This window comes from Dromaius novaehollandiae, chromosome 7 (genome assembly GCF_036370855.1).
Source record: "Dromaius novaehollandiae isolate bDroNov1 chromosome 7, bDroNov1.hap1, whole genome shotgun sequence".
Lineage (NCBI taxonomy): Eukaryota > Metazoa > Chordata > Aves > Casuariiformes > Dromaiidae > Dromaius > Dromaius novaehollandiae.
Window position 1 is genome coordinate 27,335,027 of NC_088104.1, and position 18,705 is coordinate 27,353,731.

The 18,705-nt window shown below is 36.7% G+C and overlaps 1 protein-coding gene across 1 annotated transcript in view; it reads right to left on the reverse strand.

The window, feature by feature from the left end:
- CCDC141 (coiled-coil domain containing 141) overlaps positions 1-18,705 on the reverse strand; it is a 104,306-nt gene that overhangs the window by 77,940 nt on the left and 7,661 nt on the right. Inside the window, exons 4-5 of the mRNA XM_026111216.2 lie at positions 3,475-3,666; positions 497-605 (exon numbers count right to left, since the gene is read on the reverse strand). Of these exons, the coding sequence (XP_025967001.2) occupies positions 497-605; positions 3,475-3,666 (301 nt within the window). The remainder of the gene's footprint in view (positions 1-496; positions 606-3,474; positions 3,667-18,705) is intronic.

Genomic DNA, 18,705 nt, shown 5'->3' on the forward strand with positions numbered 1-18,705 from the left:
CAAACTTTACCCCTGAATACAGGAGAGCAAAGGTAAAACTTCTCCACTGGCTACTCTCAAGAGGCTGTGGGACTCTAAAGGAGATTGGTACTAGAGCTGATTGGAAGCTTTTGCATGGAATGTTTTCCATGGGAAAATGCTAGTTATTTAGCTATATGTTGACGTTGATGAATTTTCCAGCAGAACATACAGACGGTTTTAGAACTTGCTTGCCAATCAGCACTGAAAGTCGTCTTAGTTTCTTAGCAGCTCACTGAACCTCGACTGCCTTGAACTCAGAACATAAGCCTAGCACTACACACTCTGCAGCAACAAACATGGAACCATGAGAGAAAGAGCTCAAAAGCCAGGAATTTCATAGCTTTCAGGAGGCCTGCTGCAGAGTTCAATTATTTCACCATTATATTTTCTCAATTAGAATATTTTCATATTTGTTCTAAGACGTTGTAAAAACAAATGTCAATGCACACTACCAAGAATGGAATACTGTCTGTACCTTTTGTATGATGCTCTTGTTGCAGAAGGAGTTCTCTCAAAGAGTCAATATTTTCAAACTCTTGGGCATTTCTCAGGAAATCTTCAACTTGGTCAATCTTAACAGCAAACTGCATTAGGAAAATAAAGGGTGGAAGGAAGCACAGTATAATTCTCTTTTATAGAATTCCATTATAATCTATAATCATTTATAGAAATCCATTATAATCCTATTTTAGGGCAAATAGATGAGAATTTTAAATTCTCGGAAAAAGATAAGCATTTCTAGTGACTGCTAGCTACAGACGCTTTGTGGCCTCACCTCTGCTTCTTCAGTTTTTCTGAAGTTTTCATTTGACTGATGGAACCTGATATTCAATTGCCATACTTGGTAATGACAGTTTGTCACTTTATGAATCATCTTTCCTACACAGTCTTCAAATCCACTGAAAATTCTTATGGAAGAATCTATGAATTTTAAAGCCTTTTGTAAAGACCCATTTTAAACGAATGAAACTGTTAACTTCGGTCTCCTTCCCAGAAGTTCTTTCATGTTAAAATATTAAGTTCCAAACATTTGAGGGAAACATCAGACAGAGATACACTCTTCAAAGCAATCTTCTGATGGTAGCAATGGGTAGCAAAGTTAAGCTAATATTATGGTAAACACATTCACTGATTATAGTGGGACAGCACTATATCTGCATGAAGACTGAAGTTAGCTTACTTTTTTACAGCTCATTTTCCAGATGTTTCATATTTTAAATATTGAAAATGCTGTGTTTCAGGGTTATCTGGAACAGATTTGGTAATACAGTTCTGAGGCTGCATGAGAAAAAGATTGCCAAGACAGTCCCATTACAGACTATACAGTAATTAAAATGTCTTGAAATCTTCTGATTTACAGTAGGATTGCAGAGTATGATTTCAAATTGATATCACCCCTTAGAATAGATATCACCCATGGAAAGATGTACTGAAAAATTATTTGGAGTACAAATCAGAATGGCAAGGTGATTTAGAACAAATTGATACTCCACAGACTTTTAGGTGCTACTGTCAAATATTCTTATAACATACAAAGCACTGCTAGTCAGTATTATTCATGCATTTAAAAAGATTTAAATCAGGAGATAATTTCAGCTAGCAACACGTTCTTCCTTTTGTTAAATCTGTTTTTTATTTGTTTTTATCATCATCTATTTCCCATTCCTTCTGAATAATTTCATCATGTAATAATTAGCAAACCAGACCCTGGCTGCCAAAAACTTTGATGAAACCCTGACTAAGATTGGAATTCTTTATTTGGCTTCCATCTTTAAAGGGGCATTTCCAAGTATGATTGCCCTAAACCAAGTATTAAAAGGTATTAAAAATCTAGACCCAAATTCTGCATCTTAGCCTAATCTTTATCAATTCTATTGCTTCATTGCAAGCATGAAGAAATCAGGATCGTTCACACTTGTATTTCAGTGTAATCAAAGATGTTGAAACCTACAGTGAAATTAAGAAAGATGAAAAGTAAGTTCTTTGCTTTTTCTGTCTATTGTTCCTTATTTTTCTCCCTCTTGATCCGTATGCTAGAAAACAAATCCATTATGTGTCAACATTTGGGATTTGAGTTCTGATTTTCAATAAAGAATATTCTCGAGATTAAGTTTGCTCTTTATCACAATAAAAAAAAGATTAACATAATCACAGGCTGTCTTTTAAAGAAAAGGCTTTCCAAAAGAAATTTCAACAATTCCTATTTAAACCAATATTGCATTTCTTCTCTGCATCTACATCTAATGGGTTTGATCTGTGCCCTGCTCCAGCTGTGGCACATTGCTTTAGTGATGTAAGTTTGTTATAGGGCCAGTTCAAGTAGTCCCTTAAAGATTTACTCTGCATTGGGTCAAACTTTGGTTGTATATAATTTATCATAGTGATACCTATGCTAAATCTGTAGTAATCTCTTAACACAACACATTATAACACAAATAGCCAGGACACTGTAGTAGGTTGTTGATCTGGGAAGATCTCCCCTTGAAGCTCTTAGGACAGTTTGCACTAGAATGGTTGCTTCTGTAATTTATATGTGACACTAGACCATTGCAGAAACAGATCTATGAGGGAGAATTATTAAATCATTTTTTTAAAAAATTGTTGGTGTCTGAAGTCCTGCTCTTTGGTGGATCATAGATATTTTGAAATAAAGATCTGAAAACTTCACATTATTGAATGTTGAACTTCTGGAGCAAATTTGGCCTACTTTTGTAACGCAAATATCTCCTTCGTATCTCCAGGAATGTGGGGAGAAGAGAAGGCAAGGGGCTACACAGAGTAAGCACACACCTGCAGAGTGTGGAAACCCTCTCTGCTTTTGCTCCCTGTGAAGCTGTGAGTTAAGGTAAGAGATACAGAGAAATGGATAAATAGGGCTAACAACGACACTCTGAAATCTGTCACTGGGCTCACGCAATTGTCCCTTGTGCATGGCTGCATATGGAGATCTTGAGTAAAGGACTAACAAGTTAGACTAAACATTAGTTTGTAAGCATAACTGTAACAGCTGTACATATTTCAGTGTAAAACCTTCAGTGGTCAGTCTTTAGTGAGCATTAGTGAAGGCATCCAAAAACTTAGCTCTTTCAGTGTCAAATAATTTAAATCATAAGGAATGAAATGTTCTGGAGAACGTCCAGAGCCACTGAATTATATACTTTACTTTTTGGTCTAGTTCCATTTTTCAGTGTCATTTTTCTGTCAAATACAAATTTTGGATATGTTGTGACTAAGATATTTCTGAAAGTCTTTATGTTTTTGGATCAATTTCATCTTCAATTACCCAGAAAAAGGAAAAAGAAGGATGGAATGCATCTAGGGATTATTATTTTCTTAATCAACGGAACCTTTAAGAATGCAATGGATATATAAAACAAAAGAAATACAAAGGAAAGAATTCCTGAAAGATGTGGGAGGTTTCAAAATGAGAGTTATTTGATTTTAAATACAAACCTCCAGAGCATTTTCGAAGAACACTGCCGTAAGTTCCAGAAGTGCCCTTCGCTTCTCTAACATAACGATGAGGGCATCCCATGCATCCCCAAGGGTCTCTGCCATAGCATCATACACCTGGCTCTGTTCTTTGTTCTCCTCTGCAGCCTTGTCTGCTTCCCGCAGCAGGTCCCACACTTGGTCTTCCAAAGTCTGACAAGAGGAAAAAATGAACAAAGAAATTTGTAAGCAGAACTCAAAACACCATGCTGATATTGGCCTCCTCAGGATATCTTTTTGGTGGAACTGATAAATCAAATCCTAATGACAGGAATGTTGCTGTTCCTGTATGTTTCACAGCAAGCTTCTGAATTTCTTCCACACTTAGACACAACATTTTTATGCAATTTCATTTAAAAACAAAAGCTAAGGAAAACTATCATTCTATGTCTAAAATTCAGATTCAAGTATTTTTAAATCTACTTGAATATAAATCTTCCTGCAAGTCTTAGTGATGAAAATATTTGAGATCTGCTTTTCATATGCCATGATATAATGAGTTTATTCCCCCCTAAAAGCTCTACAGGTTTGTCAGGCAACTTACCTGCAAGTCTTTGATAATTCCAGTACAGTCCAGACAAGAGTAATTTGAACATATGCAAGTATTCTCTAGAAAAACACCAAGTATGTGCAATGTTTCCTGTTCTGCTTGCTGCATCACTCAACTTGGCCACATATTCATAATATTCATATTCACACAAATATTCATATTGTCAAGAGAATCATTCCACTGTATTTCATTCCTTTTACTAACTTTATCATGATAAAGGTAACTGCTGGGCTATTTCCAACTTACATTAAAATCTTTAGCGTGTCAAAAGATTTGAGTAGCATTTGCTCTAAATTTTTTTCGCTTGGGGTGTTTATCATGAGCATGAGTTAATAAGGTGCCAATTTCTGCTGTTATTACAGGTGCTATCACATGAATGTGTAATGGGAAAAGAAATTTATATTAGGCAAATTAAAATCTATGATAGCTCATTTTCATGACAGAGCCTCTAATAAGACTAAAAAATAGGAAAACTTGAAATTCTCCTGACATATCAAACTGAAAAGAGAAGATTGCAGTAAACTAATTCTTAATTGTTCGAAGCACAGAACCACATCCTCCAGTCTTCTCCAGACCTTGGATACCACAGAAAAATGATAATTTGAACTAAAAGGGTTGATCACTTCTCTCTAAAAGCAGTACTGTGAGAATGGTATAATAAACAATGAAGCTTTTATTCTTTTATAAAAAGTACAATGAAATTATTTTAACTTATCTTTTTACAGAGCCAACTAAGAAAAAATAGGGAATTGTTCTACCAAAATCCAATATAAGAAGAAAATACATTTCGACATAGCACAGCAGTAAAATGAATGGGCATAAGAGCACATCCACCACCGCAATCCTTTTTGCGGTATGTAGAAAAGTTTCATTATTACCTGTAGCATTAATCTACACTCACCATGTGGTGACAAACCTGTCGCAAAGCACACCCAATGAAAACCCAGTGTTTCAGAGAACAACACACAAGTTTGCTTTTACTTTCTGAAAAGTGACACTGCTGATGGAAACTGCTGCTTTCTAATCCTTCTGTGAAATCAACTTTTTGTTCTGTTGAGCCAATCCCTATCCTGATAATATGAGAATAAAAGACCAAATCCCCCAAATCCTACCTGTTCTGTAAGTACAAATACAATTAGCATCTATTTAAAATGGTACTTTAATTTGAAATCAGGTCAGTTCCATGAAGTAGATACCATCACTCTGATATAACTATTGATAGCAACTGCGTTATACCTCCATTACACCAGAGTGAGATAAGAATCAGATCAGGAAAAACAGTTGGCCTTAACCTAAGCCATAGTACTTCAATCTTCTTTTATTCAGTAATGCTCATCTATCTGATAAGGTAACTAAAGGTTGTTGCAAGTGTTTGACAACTGTTATATGCAGCAGTCAGAACCCTTAAAGTGTACAGACTCATAATTCTTATATCGCAGAGATTATTTGGTTGCACAATTAAATAAAATTTAAAAATCAGCTTCATCAAACTAATGATAATTGCCAGAGTTAATGAACCAAGCTCATGCAAATTTTAAAAGAACATCCATCTTTCACTGCAATCTTTGACACAGTTCCTTTTATTGGCTTGTCTCATCATTTCTCAAATATATTTTGTATTACCAAAGCTATAAAAATCATGTTGCCCATGCAAAATTGGATTTTCCTAAATGCATGCGCAACCTCTTCAGACTCAACAGAGCCTTGGTGCTTTATTCAACCTTAAAAATAGGCTAAACTGCAAGTGTTAACCCCAAAATGCTACCTACATTGGATGAATACAGGCCAATAGATCTAAACGAAGTTTATTTTACTTCCTAGCACTTAGAAGAACAACATCTGTTCTGTGTCAGTTTTATGGAAGCTTTCAGGCCAGTGTGGGAATGAAAGCAGAGAAGGTCATAGAGCAAATAAGAAGGTGGATTTCTACATCCCTGTCCTACTGTAGTCCTATCCGCATTGCTAAGACAGCTTGTGTTGCACGATAAAAGTAGTATCATGATAGAATATGAATGAATGAAATACAGAGAACGTGAGTTCATCATCACTCTGTGATACAAAATATGAGGTTAACATAGACATAATACTTCAGTGGGCTTACTAGATATAGCTGAAAACGGTCTATCAGTGGAACATCTTTTCCATCTTTTTGGTGGAGAAATGATTTTCAAACTTTTTCATTAAAAGCATTTTGCTCTTGACAGGAAAGTTTGACTTTAGTTGAAAAAGTGAATGCCATAAGCCAAAAAAAATAAAAACATGGAAAATTTTATTGTCATGACTCTATTGATTATGCCCACTTTCCTCTTTTTGTAGGGCTTCCTCGCCATGACATTTCTTTTAGTGGAGAATGAAGTTAAGACACCAAACTAGATATTCCATGAGCAGCATGACTACAGCAATATGGTCATATCAGAATTCTTAGTATTTACTCAAAATCTTTCTGCTGAAAAATAAAAATGATCACTTTAAGGCTAGGTGAAGTCTAGAAAACAAATTTGTAGATATGCCAGCAGTCTTTGTTATCAGTTAAAATTGACAAATGGGTAGGGATTATTTTCCTGATATTTGTCTGGGAACTGGGAAGTTAGCAAAAGGGTAGTAGATAGAACTTCTAACTCTCTTCAAAAACAGACTACAGTTTACAGAAAATATTGAAGGTTTGTTTTTTTCTTCAGAAATAAACTGCAGGCATGATGACGGCTACAAGGCCCCTGTGCCCATCTCATCAGGCCCCCTCCTCTATTTCCCACTGTGTCCCTGGTAGGTTAATTTCAGACCCGTTAATAATGCAGTCACATTTCTAGCATGTTGTACAATGCTGGTAAAATTGGTGGTTAAACTCATTGTACACTGTTTCTTTCTAATGTTACTAATTATGCTACTAAATTTGTTTCTAATCTTTTGCACAAGGAATGCTAATGAACAGTTTCTTTAATTGAAGCTATTTGCCAATAGGTAAGTAGGCACACATAACTATAATGTGCTTCTCTCTTGGATGTGTAGTCTACACATTCAATAAATATATTTTAGTCTTCCAATTTATTTCTAATGCCAGCTGGTCCTGTTACCATTTATTACATCTCACAGACAGCGTAACGGCGGGATACAGCATTTATGTTCCTTCAGAACAGACCTAGATACTGGTTCTCAAAATCTATTTTGAAAACAGAGCCGGAATGTTCACAAGATGGTTTTAAAGGCTACCCCAATAAAAGCGTAACATAAAGCTATGTTTTTGTTACCATGAAGACAGTGTCAAGGATAAATTGACTAGCTTTTCAGACAAATAAAAAAAGAAGTTATTAGTAATTTTTCATGTTACACTGCTCTGTACAGTGTTCAATTTCATCAAAATAATGAACATTTTCTAACTACACATGATAGCATAACATGAAATGCCTAGGGCCTTTTGTGTCTACAGGGCACAGAAAAATGCTTGACTCCCTTTTCTGACAGCTCAACCTACTCAAAGCAATAAATAACACTTTGGGTGCACATTTCTACGCTCATACTATTTCACTCCTAGAAAAAGATTCTATAGAAATCGTAAGTCAAGAAATGAAATGCTAAAAAAAAGCTATAAAAACTGGGACATAAATAACATTTATAGATTTCACTCATTCTTTCAATGGGCTCGATTACTGATAAATGAAAGAGTACAAAGAGGCCACAAAAGGGAAAAAATAATGGGAAAAGATTTCATGTGCAGATTTGATTGTTCCCCATTCCTGCCGTCGTATCTCAAACTTAACACTAGGAAGTAACTACTATGTCCTAAAATTTGTTCTATAATAGTCCTAAAATTTAGGAAGGCTATGTACTAAAATAGATTAGCTCAATGTGGCAGTTTGAGTCTTCACTTATACTATCTTTTAGTTGGAAGTGCAAGTTAATGTTGAAGTCCAGTTTCTAAGTTTCTACTCACTTTTATGCAGCATTAAAATGTTCATCATCTGAATTGTTCTCAAATGTGCTGGAGGGACTGGAAGCTGGCAAGGATACCTGCTTCTCTGGGCAGTTACAGATGCTCATTGGGCAAGGGATAAACCCAACTCATGTTTTTAACAATGGACACCATGAGTGAGAGTCTCACCTCCCCACTTTCTAGCCACTTCAAGAGGCCCAGAGAGATCTATAGTCCCTGAAAGCCCTCAGCTCATTTCCAACCTGGAAAGGATGGCTCCAGTGAAGTGGGAGACCGTGAGACTGTCTTCTGAAGCAGTCATTTGCCTACTGGCAAGTGAAGACAGAAACATAAAGCACTGCGGACTACAGACTACTCAGCCTCAGGGATAATTATCACTGAAATGGCCATTTATTGTCTATTTCTCCTCCACATTTTGTTCAAGGCCAATTCAACAGACATGCCAGCCCAGGGTTGGGATAACCCAAATTTGGCTTAAGGCTTCTCATACTTCTTCCTTCTTCGCTGTGTGCTGTACTTCATCACAGATTCTTACCCCTAAAGTTTCTAAAGAATGTGAAAGGGCATATGAAAGACCATGTGATTTTTTTATTACTAAATTAAAATTATTTTATATTATAACACAGTTTACCTCTTATTTTTAGGTAGCCTACAGGCTACAAAGTTGCTATCAAACTTGATGAGAGATTTGCATATCCTTTCTGCCACAGAATTATCGTAGTTCAACAACATTATACATAAAAGGTTATGTGACTAACAGTGGCTTTAGGGAGAAAAGGAGATGTTCTAGTGCAAGGAGAATAGGAAGACATAAGTTATTTGCAATTCTATATCTTGGTAAATCTTACATAGAGTTGCAAAAAGTTGTAGTGAGGTATGTATATCTAATCTTCACAATATTTCATTTCAGTGTAATCTTCAATAGGAAAGGCACTGGATTTATGGACTTTAAAATCCTCAAGCCAGTTTAAGTAGCAGTAAGAGAAGACAAAACCCAAACATACCTTTTACCTGTTGTGAAAGAGGTTAATCAAGCCTGACAAGTCAAGTCAAACTTGCTCCATAGTCAAATATTCTGAAGCTACTCAGAGTACAGGAAAACCTTGCCATGGGCACACAGAAAACAGTTTTCACAGACACTTCTCTGTGCACAATGAATACATGTTCACTTTATCCCCTAGCTTATGCTTGGTGCAAGATGCAAGAGCTTCATCTCCAATTGTCTCACTACAAAATTGGGCCAAAATGATTACTTAACAATTCGTTTCATACTGCTGTTCATGAAAATATACTGATGATTGTCTTTGAAGCTTTTTTTTTCCTGTTAATATAGATCACCAAGATCCCATTGTATCGTGTTAAGCTGAAATCTAACACTTCTCCTTACTCCCAAAGAATCATTTTTTAAAAATATAGTAGGCAGAGGAGCTGTGAGATATTTGACAATGAGATAGATGGCAACAATTTTAAGATAAGCTGTATCACAATTATTCATAAACTCTTTGAAACTCATGATACTGTGCAAGAATCACCCTTTTATACAAAACCATATGTTGCAAGAACTTTATTTACTGTACCAGTAATAATCATCCCTAATGCTAAATTTACTGTTACTGTATTGTAACTGTAGCCATCTCTAGTTAAATCAAGCCTTCTATTACTTAATCTAGTCTCCCATTCTAACAAATGCCCATTTCTCAGGAGGACAGTTAGTGAATCTCTCAAACTAATCAATCATTATGGTGTGCTACGTTCCTAACTACTTTCAATTCAACATTGTTCACGTGAGCTAACTGAACTGATGACTATACGTGATTAATTTTTTTTTTTTTTAAACTTCCCATCATAACTATTGTGACCATTCACAGAAATCTCTGGTTTGGAATTTGGTCATTAATAAGTTGAAAAAAATCTCTGTTTGCAAGTGTAGCTCCAGGGGTCTTACTACATCTAAGGCTGGAAAAAAGTTTGTATTTTTATTTTGTAGAACTTGGTCAAATGTTTACTAATATATACAAATCCATTCTTCTCCCTCTAACTCCCTGCATTTGACTGTCTGTTTGCACTCCAGAGCATTACAAACAGTTTCTAAGGGTGCAGGGAAATCTGTAGTTCTGCCTTAGTTCTTCTGCCTAATCTCTGGCTTCCAACAAGGCTAGAGCAGTCTAATGCATTGACAAATTTCACCAGCTTGTGATCTGTTTCATTTAAGGCAAATCTGTGCTGCTCCCAGGAGTTGTAAATATGTTTATAAATTATGTATGATTGCCTACTTCCTTTTGTAAGACGCCTGTCAGTAATAACTTCCCCAACCAGGAAACTTTGAGTACTGGCTGTCAAACAAACCCTGCTATGGCCTGTGCACTAGATAAGCACATTCCATGTGAACTCCCTGCTGTGCACGATAGGCAGAGGCCAGTTGCTTGAACTGATGGAGGTCTGGAAGTGCCATAGAAAAAGATTCCATAGAATAGGTAATATGACTCCTTTCTTCCTGGAGGGTCTGCCTCCTTTTCTTAGGTTTGTGAATTTTACTTAAGTTTTGCTGAAAATTCACTGAAGTTGGTTCAAGGACATGCAAAATCCACTTTCTGTGACTACAACCTGCCCATAAAAACACCAAGCAATAGACAAATGCTAGTTATGCTGCTCTTCATCAGGCATCTTTATTCCTGTTTTTGTCAAAGAATACTTTAAAGTATGTCTGGGTTTTAGAGGAACCATGTTGGAAGTCTCTGCTGAGGAAATTCAAAACATTTACATGCATCCTGGGAAAGATGGTGTCCTAAAGCCCTCTCCCATCAGACTCACCGCTACTGAAGACCCAGAGTTTAATTTACTCCATCAGTAATAGCTGTGACTCTAAACTGAATTTGATACTCAGTGTTTTTTCATGTTCAGGTCATAGCAACTACATCACTTTCACATTCATGAAGGACTGTTGAATCGTCAGAGAATCATACTGAGAAGCTAGTTAATGGAACAAATAAAGGGACACTCTAAAACATTTTTATCTTTCTGAATATCCGTACACTTGCCACTAAAATATCCCACCTCTCACGTAATATATTAAATGACAGCCTCTAATAAAATTAATATAGTAGAGAAGCAATTAAGTGACAGCCTCTGTCCATAAGTTAACATGTAGTTATAGAGAGGTGTCATTTCCTATGATCATGAAACACTTCTATTTTTTTCCAGACATTTTTAGTGCAATAACAGGTATTTCATCTTATTTTATTTCTGAATAGCATTGGCATGAGAAGGCAGAAAATGGGTTGAGGGAGCAGTTGTTAAACATTATCCATACATCTAACAAATAAATGCTACTTCTATAATAGCCATTTAATATTATAGGATAAAAAGTTTATAATGAAGTAAGCGCTAAGAAAAGCCATTAGTGTATGTTTCTTTCTTATGGGCATAAAATGGTCCCATGTACAACGATTTTAATGAATGCCACTATTTTTATAATTATCCAGCATGATATCCTATTCTTCATATTCTGGACCAGCTCTGAAACTACTGTAATAGAAATTAAATGAATATCTGATACTGATAGTCTCTTTACTAATTTAACATCTTGCAATATTAATTATGAAATTAAAGAACTGCCGTTATCTAATGCTGACATGTAAAAAAAAAAAAAAAAAAAAAAAGTAAAACATTTTCACAAGTTCACACAAATTGGTTGTTGTTAGTAGCTTAGCATTTGCCAACAAGTAGCATACCATTTTCAGAGCTATCCCGAATACACTGGGGAAAAACATGTGGCATTTGAGGTAGCTCCCACCAGAAATTGTAGACAAAGTCTGACTTTTTAAAGAGCTGACTACTTCATTCTATATTTTGAAATAAAACTATATGTGCATTTATCTTAATATTACATCAGCTTCAAAATACTAAAATGACATTTCAAATGCTAAATCTTTTCTAACTACTCAAGGAGGACACTACAAACTTGGTATAGGCCCAAAGGTAGATTTCCTTCTTTTAGAAGCCTTTTTCTTGAACAACTTGTTAATTAACATTTGTACCTGATCAGTAGGCTGCTATATTTTCTAGTAATTAATTAGCTAAATAATCCCTAAAACACAGAGAAAAAATTGGATAACTTTTGGAAATTGTCAGGCATGTACAATAGTTTTGTGGATTTTTTTTTTTTTAATCACTTAGTTACTGTGTAATGAATTCAAATCCAGCCAAACCAAGAAAATCTGAAAGTTTAAATAAGTAGAGCAAAATAAACTACCCTACTGAATGAAATGCAGAAGCAGTATAAAAGCATGAACAGTTAAGAAAGAAGTAGAAAACTGTTCATGTGTAATAACCCTTTATGCTTTTATAACTGATTCATGGAAGTTTTGATACAGAGAGTGTTAATTGTTTCTGTAATGTCCATTGAAAATATGGCTGACACATTTCCCCGCTCCCACCTGGTGCCAGCCCCAAGCGGTCCGCACTCCTGTACCTCACGCTCCGAAGGGGAGGATGTCAAGGCTCTGGGATAAGGGCCATCTCCACCAGGACACTGAGAACCAAAAGCCTCCTCTCACCGCAGAGGCACTGCAATGTTGATTGCTGTGGTCTGGACCATCTCCTCCTCCTCAGGACCTTAAGAGATAACACCTGCTCTCACTGCTGGGGCAGTGCTAACCACTGCAGACTGGAATGGACTCCTCCTTACCCCAGCTGTGGGATCTCTCCTCAAGACCCCCCCACCAAGAGTAAAGCAATCATCTGCAGTTACTCAACCTCCTTTCTTCAGTGCTGAAAAGTGCTCAAGGCAGCGAGCCTGCCGATGGGGGTGTTCGGCCACCCCCCACCACTGTGGGTGCGATCGTTGTAACGAGGGAGGAGAGCTGAACCTGCAGCAGCCCAGACTGGCCTCGCCGCTGCCACTCCGCCTGCCCCCAAGGGTATGAACAGGTTGGCCCCAGCGGCCGCCTGGGGCTCTTGGCGGGTGGCAGCGGGCCTGCCAACCTGCGGATCCCCTCCGGACGGGGATGCCCTCCCGCAGGCACTGCCCTGGGATCAGGTGCACATTGGCCGCTGAGGCAACGCGTGGGCAAGATCAGTTAGAATCGGCCTAATAAGAATTGCTGCTTTGTTTGCCTAGTTCATTCGTTTAGGTAGTTACGGTTACTGTAAATTAGCTAGCCTTTCTGTTTGCTAAGCAGTTACTGTCAGCATAGCTTTTAGTATAATTAGAAAAATAAGTATTCTAGCTGAGCCAAGTTCTGTTAATAAGAATTGTTGCTTTGTACCATTGTAACTTGTGTAGTAAATTCTGATCTTTGAAACAAGTTGTGGAGTCATGAGGTAAATCTCCTCATCCCCCTCCACCCCACCTTGCTCCACACAAACCCCACGCAGTGTGGGACTGTGCAGTTGGTTGTCCCGTGACACACATGTAAAACAGCTGTGGACAATCTTTTGTTTTAAAGCAGAGCTCCTGTAATGCTATAAACACCTAATACAATATCAAAACATTTGTCACTTTGTCTCTTACCCTAGCAACAGAATACAGTTGTGTTTTGAAAAGGCAGACTAGTGTCAAAAAAAAAAAAAAAAAGAAAGAAAGAAAGAAAAGAAATCAGAGGAAACTTTTACAGGAAACGTAACTTTGTTGAGGAAGAGTTCAAATGCACAAGATGTTTGTGAGTGATATTAACGTTTTATTACCATGAATTTGGAGCTATGCTAGCCACAACCAACAAAGCCATTCATTAGTTACTGCAGACTTCTCAAATATTTATCCTCAACTATTTTTATCTACATACACTACATATGGGAATTGTTCACTTTTAGGAGTACGTTTATATTACAACTTTTATACATTTAGTCTTTGAAACCTGAACTTCTTTTCACCACAGTCATAGAATAATTTAGCTTGAAAGGGGCTGTGTAGGTCACCTAGTCCAGCCTGGTGGTCAGAGCAGGCCTATTTAGTGGTAGAAATGGCTGCCTTAGCTCATATTATACAACATAGAATTTATCTGCTTTTGTGTGTCTTTTTCCATTTTGGATGCATCAAAAAAAAAAAAACCACAACTCTGCACATGCACTAAATTCCACAAGCTACAGTCGCTGCATGGAAAGTGACAGTTTCTAGCCTTCCGTACTCAAAATTCATCAGACTAACTCATTTTCTTTCATGGATAGATGCCATCAACACGCTGGGTTTTAGGCCAGTATCATTTTGGAATGTAAATGTGGCAAAATCTGCAATTACTCTTTAGAGGAAGAAAAAAATAACATAGAGCTTCTGACCTTACTGAGAGGAAGCAAATATTTGAAGCTACTTAGATACTTGGATTATTATGTCATGTGTAGAACTACTGAAGAATTTTTCAATGGAGTATTTTCATCAAAACTGATGACTCATAGAAAGCAAAATGTTTCACAGAAACTTGAATTCTGATGAGGTGGGGTTTTTTTAGTTGAATGAACTTAACAGAGCTTTCCAATAAAGCCTTTACTTTCCATTTCAGCATTTTTGGAATGGGGTGTTTCGATTTTCTGTTTTGGCATGGCTTTTCTCCTTTTAATGTAACAGAAATCAAAATTAGGATGAGACATTTTGAGATATTTATCATTTCAATGGAGCAGAAGCAAACTTGGGAGGATTTTGTTTTATGGGAAATTTTGATTTCGAGTTTATCTTTTACAGTTTGAATGAGGGGGGAGGGGAACACATCCAGCTCAATTATGTGGTAGTCTTATTTCTCATATTAACTACTATGTGGCACAAACACACACAATATTTTTCACTTCATATAATATTTATGATTTTATTTATGATTGATGATATTTTACGATTTTTCACTCCCTGTGAACACACAAAGTATAGGATGGTATGTTTCTTTTTCAGCTCCGGAGACCTGCAATGAAGCTTGACAATATAAGGAATGTCTCGCACCTAGTCAAGAAGAGTTTTTGCGAACATGCAACTTCTGCTGGTCTCAGTAAAACTATGTAATAAAAGTACTGTTTTTAAAACTTAGGCCAGTTTCAATTTCTGCATGAGATATTGTTTTTCTTTTCATCTTCCCCGCTGCTCTATTCACTGCACCAAAGGAAAATATTGATCTATAAAAGAAACAATGTTCTGGCTTAGATTTACTGAGAAAAAAACAACAGGCTTGCTGCATGCGTGCTTGCTATCATGTAACGCAGTGGCAGGGCAGCCACACAGCTCTGGCCACCCATTTTCAGGGGGCTGCATTTGGCTCTGATATTGTAGCAAAGACAGAATGTGAATAGCTCAAGGTCTAGAAACATCAGCTGAACAGCATCCTTTCACGTACGCTGTGATGGGTAGTATAGCCTCCATATTCATTTGATCACAGCCCACTATGTGGATACTTCACATTCTGTGAGAAGAGCATGGAAAGAGAGGGGAAAATTGCCTTTTACCTTTCCTGGTTGTTGTAGTCTGAGCTAGTGAAACTCTCTGGAGGGACTGAAAATTGTGCCTTCCTGGGTGCACATTTAAGTACACTCAGCAGGAGAAAGCTGCTGAAGTACAAAGTGGAGGAAACGGAGCAAGACACCAAGCAACCAGGGAGCCTAAAGCACTGTCAGAAACTGCAGAACTCTTGAGTAAAGCAAGGACCAGACACGCATATGGGTCTTAAACTTCTTAGGGGCCTAGAGGGGACTGCGTGGTGTTTGCTGCAACCCAAAGAGCCTGAAAGGCAAAACTGAAGGAAAAGACAAGATTTATGAGGACGGGGGTTAGAGAAAGACTGATTTACAAGTGCTTTGATTTTGCTTCCCCCAGAAGATCTGAGTTTTCTCTGTTTAGAATTTAGTCTGTGCTCAGTAAAACTGAGCTCTACAGAATTCTTCTGGTAGTGTTGGCATGTTCTCTTGGAGGAAAAGTTCAAGGTTTTGTTGTTTTAGCACTATTTCATTGAGGTCTAATGCAGACTGTAATGCCTAAAATTATGGCTGTCTATTCCTTTCGTTATGACACTGTTCTCTATTGCTTGTGAATTTGTCAAAGAAACTGTGCAGGATGAAATTTAACATAACAGGATTTGCGTCAAGCTGGACTTTTCTGGAAAGTTTCAGCTAAAACAAACAAATTAGTCATTTCTAAAAACAAGAGAAGGGAAGAATACATCATTTAAAAGGTACAAGTTTTGCTGAGAAGCTCTAGCACAGTGCACACACATTCTGAATCAAGGGCTTCACATCAGGCTGGGAGACCTGACTGAGGGAGCACAGAATTAAAACTGTCCCCTCGTCAGTTTTGAGTGCTTGTGTCTTCAGTCTTTTCTTTTTTTTTTTTTTTTAACCACAGTGAAAGACGTAACAGTGATAAAGAATATGTACAATTGAGCGTCCTGTTTACACCCTTCTTTAGTTACTGTAGTAGCAAGGCATGCTGAAGCCATTTTACTTTGATACGGATTTACTATAATTTATACTTGAGGCCTAGCTAATATTCGGAATGCCAAATACAGCATACCACAGTGTTATAATTAGTATATCATAGAAGTATTTGACTAATCTATATGTAAATTAAAAATAGTTCAAATTCTACATTTTCACTTTTTTTTTTCCATGATTGGTAGATATTTGTAGTTTTTTTATTCTACCAGTCTCATTATAAACATATCTACATTCATATTGAAAAGTTGCTCAAATTATTTTTAAAAAAATCAGAATGCAAGTATTTTTATTTTACAGAGGGATGAACTATTTAATTCAACCTAAAACTTATTTTCCCCATTTCACTGCATGAAAGTGCCTTTTTTGTTTGTTTGATCAGTAAAAAAAAAAAAAAAAAAAAAAGGTGAATCAATCCCACAGGTCCAGTCTTGTGATGTCTGTGGCCTCCAGGCATTAGCAACACCTTGAATCACTAAAGCTTCCTAATAAAATAGGTTTAACAGTGTTTCTTACAGTTTGGCCCACATCAGAAGCCTGCTGGTATCAGATGACAGTTTATGTTCTGATAATGCAAACAGGGTATGTAATCTGAATTTAATCATTGAATAGTGCATACCAGAGTGTCTGCAGTTAGGTATAGCCAGAACTTGGTAGGTGGAAGTGCCTTCTCTTCTCCTAAAATTCCTTGTTGATTTGTTTATCAAAAAAATCTAAAACTGTACGTCAGTAAAGCTTCTATCTTTAGCTTCCTGAACCCAGTCATCAGTGCAACAGGATCACCATAAAATGCCTGTCTAAGAGGAAATATGGCATAGTATTTCAGTGGGAGACAACCAAACTCCTGAGTCAGCTCTTGACTCCATCTAATTAAGAACATAAATTCATAGTTTTCAGTAATTTAAATTGACATGAACCACAGATTTAAATTATTAGCTGTAGTATATAATATATATAATATATAATCAAGATCTCAGAAGCGCAGGTGAACTCCAATAAAACATAGATCCTTGAAGTTTCATCCTCTGTTAAGATTACAAAGTACCTGAGTCATTGAATTCAGGTCTCTGAGTCTCAGAAGCAACCATTTCACACAATCCTTTTCATGAATATATTGTATTCCTGGTCAGAATCATTAGGATCATACAAGATTCTTGCTGCCTTTGTTTCCTTTGGAAAGCTGTTTTGGGACATCTCTCTGACAGTTAAAAACCTTCTCCAGCCTAACTCTACTCACAATCTCTTTACTATATCTATCCTTATGCCAGCATTGTCCTTCAATTTAAATTGAAGGAGAATTTCTTCTCAGAGTACCTCTATAATTACAATAGGATCCTACACCGCTTCCACAGCACACTGCTTTGGTGGTTAATAGCTGTTTTACAGACAAGTAGTAGATCCAAGTCTGCAACAGAAATTCTTGCTATTCACTTTAATTGCATCATCTCACACTTTGGATTGCTGAACTTTGCATTTCTGTTACTATATGTTCTTCTGCTTACTCTTGTATACGACTTTCTCCCTCTCCTGTTCCCATAATTCCTAATTCTGTGTCATCTGCAGATTTCATTCTCAAACCCTTATTGTGCCAGCAACATTCACAAAATAACGAATGAGTGAAATAAAATGTCCCAGATTTGAAAACCTTAACTAGTTAAAAAAGTAATTTCCTTCCAATATCACGCGTCCTCTTTCAGTAGAAGTCTGTCTCCTATTTTTAATCTGCTGCTTATCCACTCTCTAATTCTTGTACTAATTCAATCTTTTCCAGCTTAATTTATAATTTCCTATGTGTTATCATACCAAACTCTTTACTGAAATCTACATAGATAAGCTATAGAACATCTTCCTTCTCTACGAAAGCAATATTCTCATCAGAACTAGTTATCAAATTGCTCTGGAAAGATAGAGCTTTGGAAAACACTCCTCCTTTTGTTCCTCTTCCCGTTTACTTCTGTCTTTTCTTGTTATGTCCTGGAACAGGTGTTGGGCTTTTCAAAGTGTTCAGAGCAGACTTATATGTGTAGCTGACTGGATTACATACTTCTCTGGTAATTTTGGAATTATACCTAGTTTATTTTAACCGTGATCCTGCTCAGTGGTTCCTTTTCCTTTCTCCTCCCCATGTTCTTTTTCATTATTATTTTGGGCTATATTTCACACTTTAGCTCACATTTTACATAATACAGAGGTCTGGCTTTTGGACATAGTGAAGACTGAGACTTGGGATTTTGAGAGGTATAATCTATTTTCCTCACTGAGATGCTGCTAAAATGAATTATTGTTTATAGATGGCACTGAAATTATACAATAC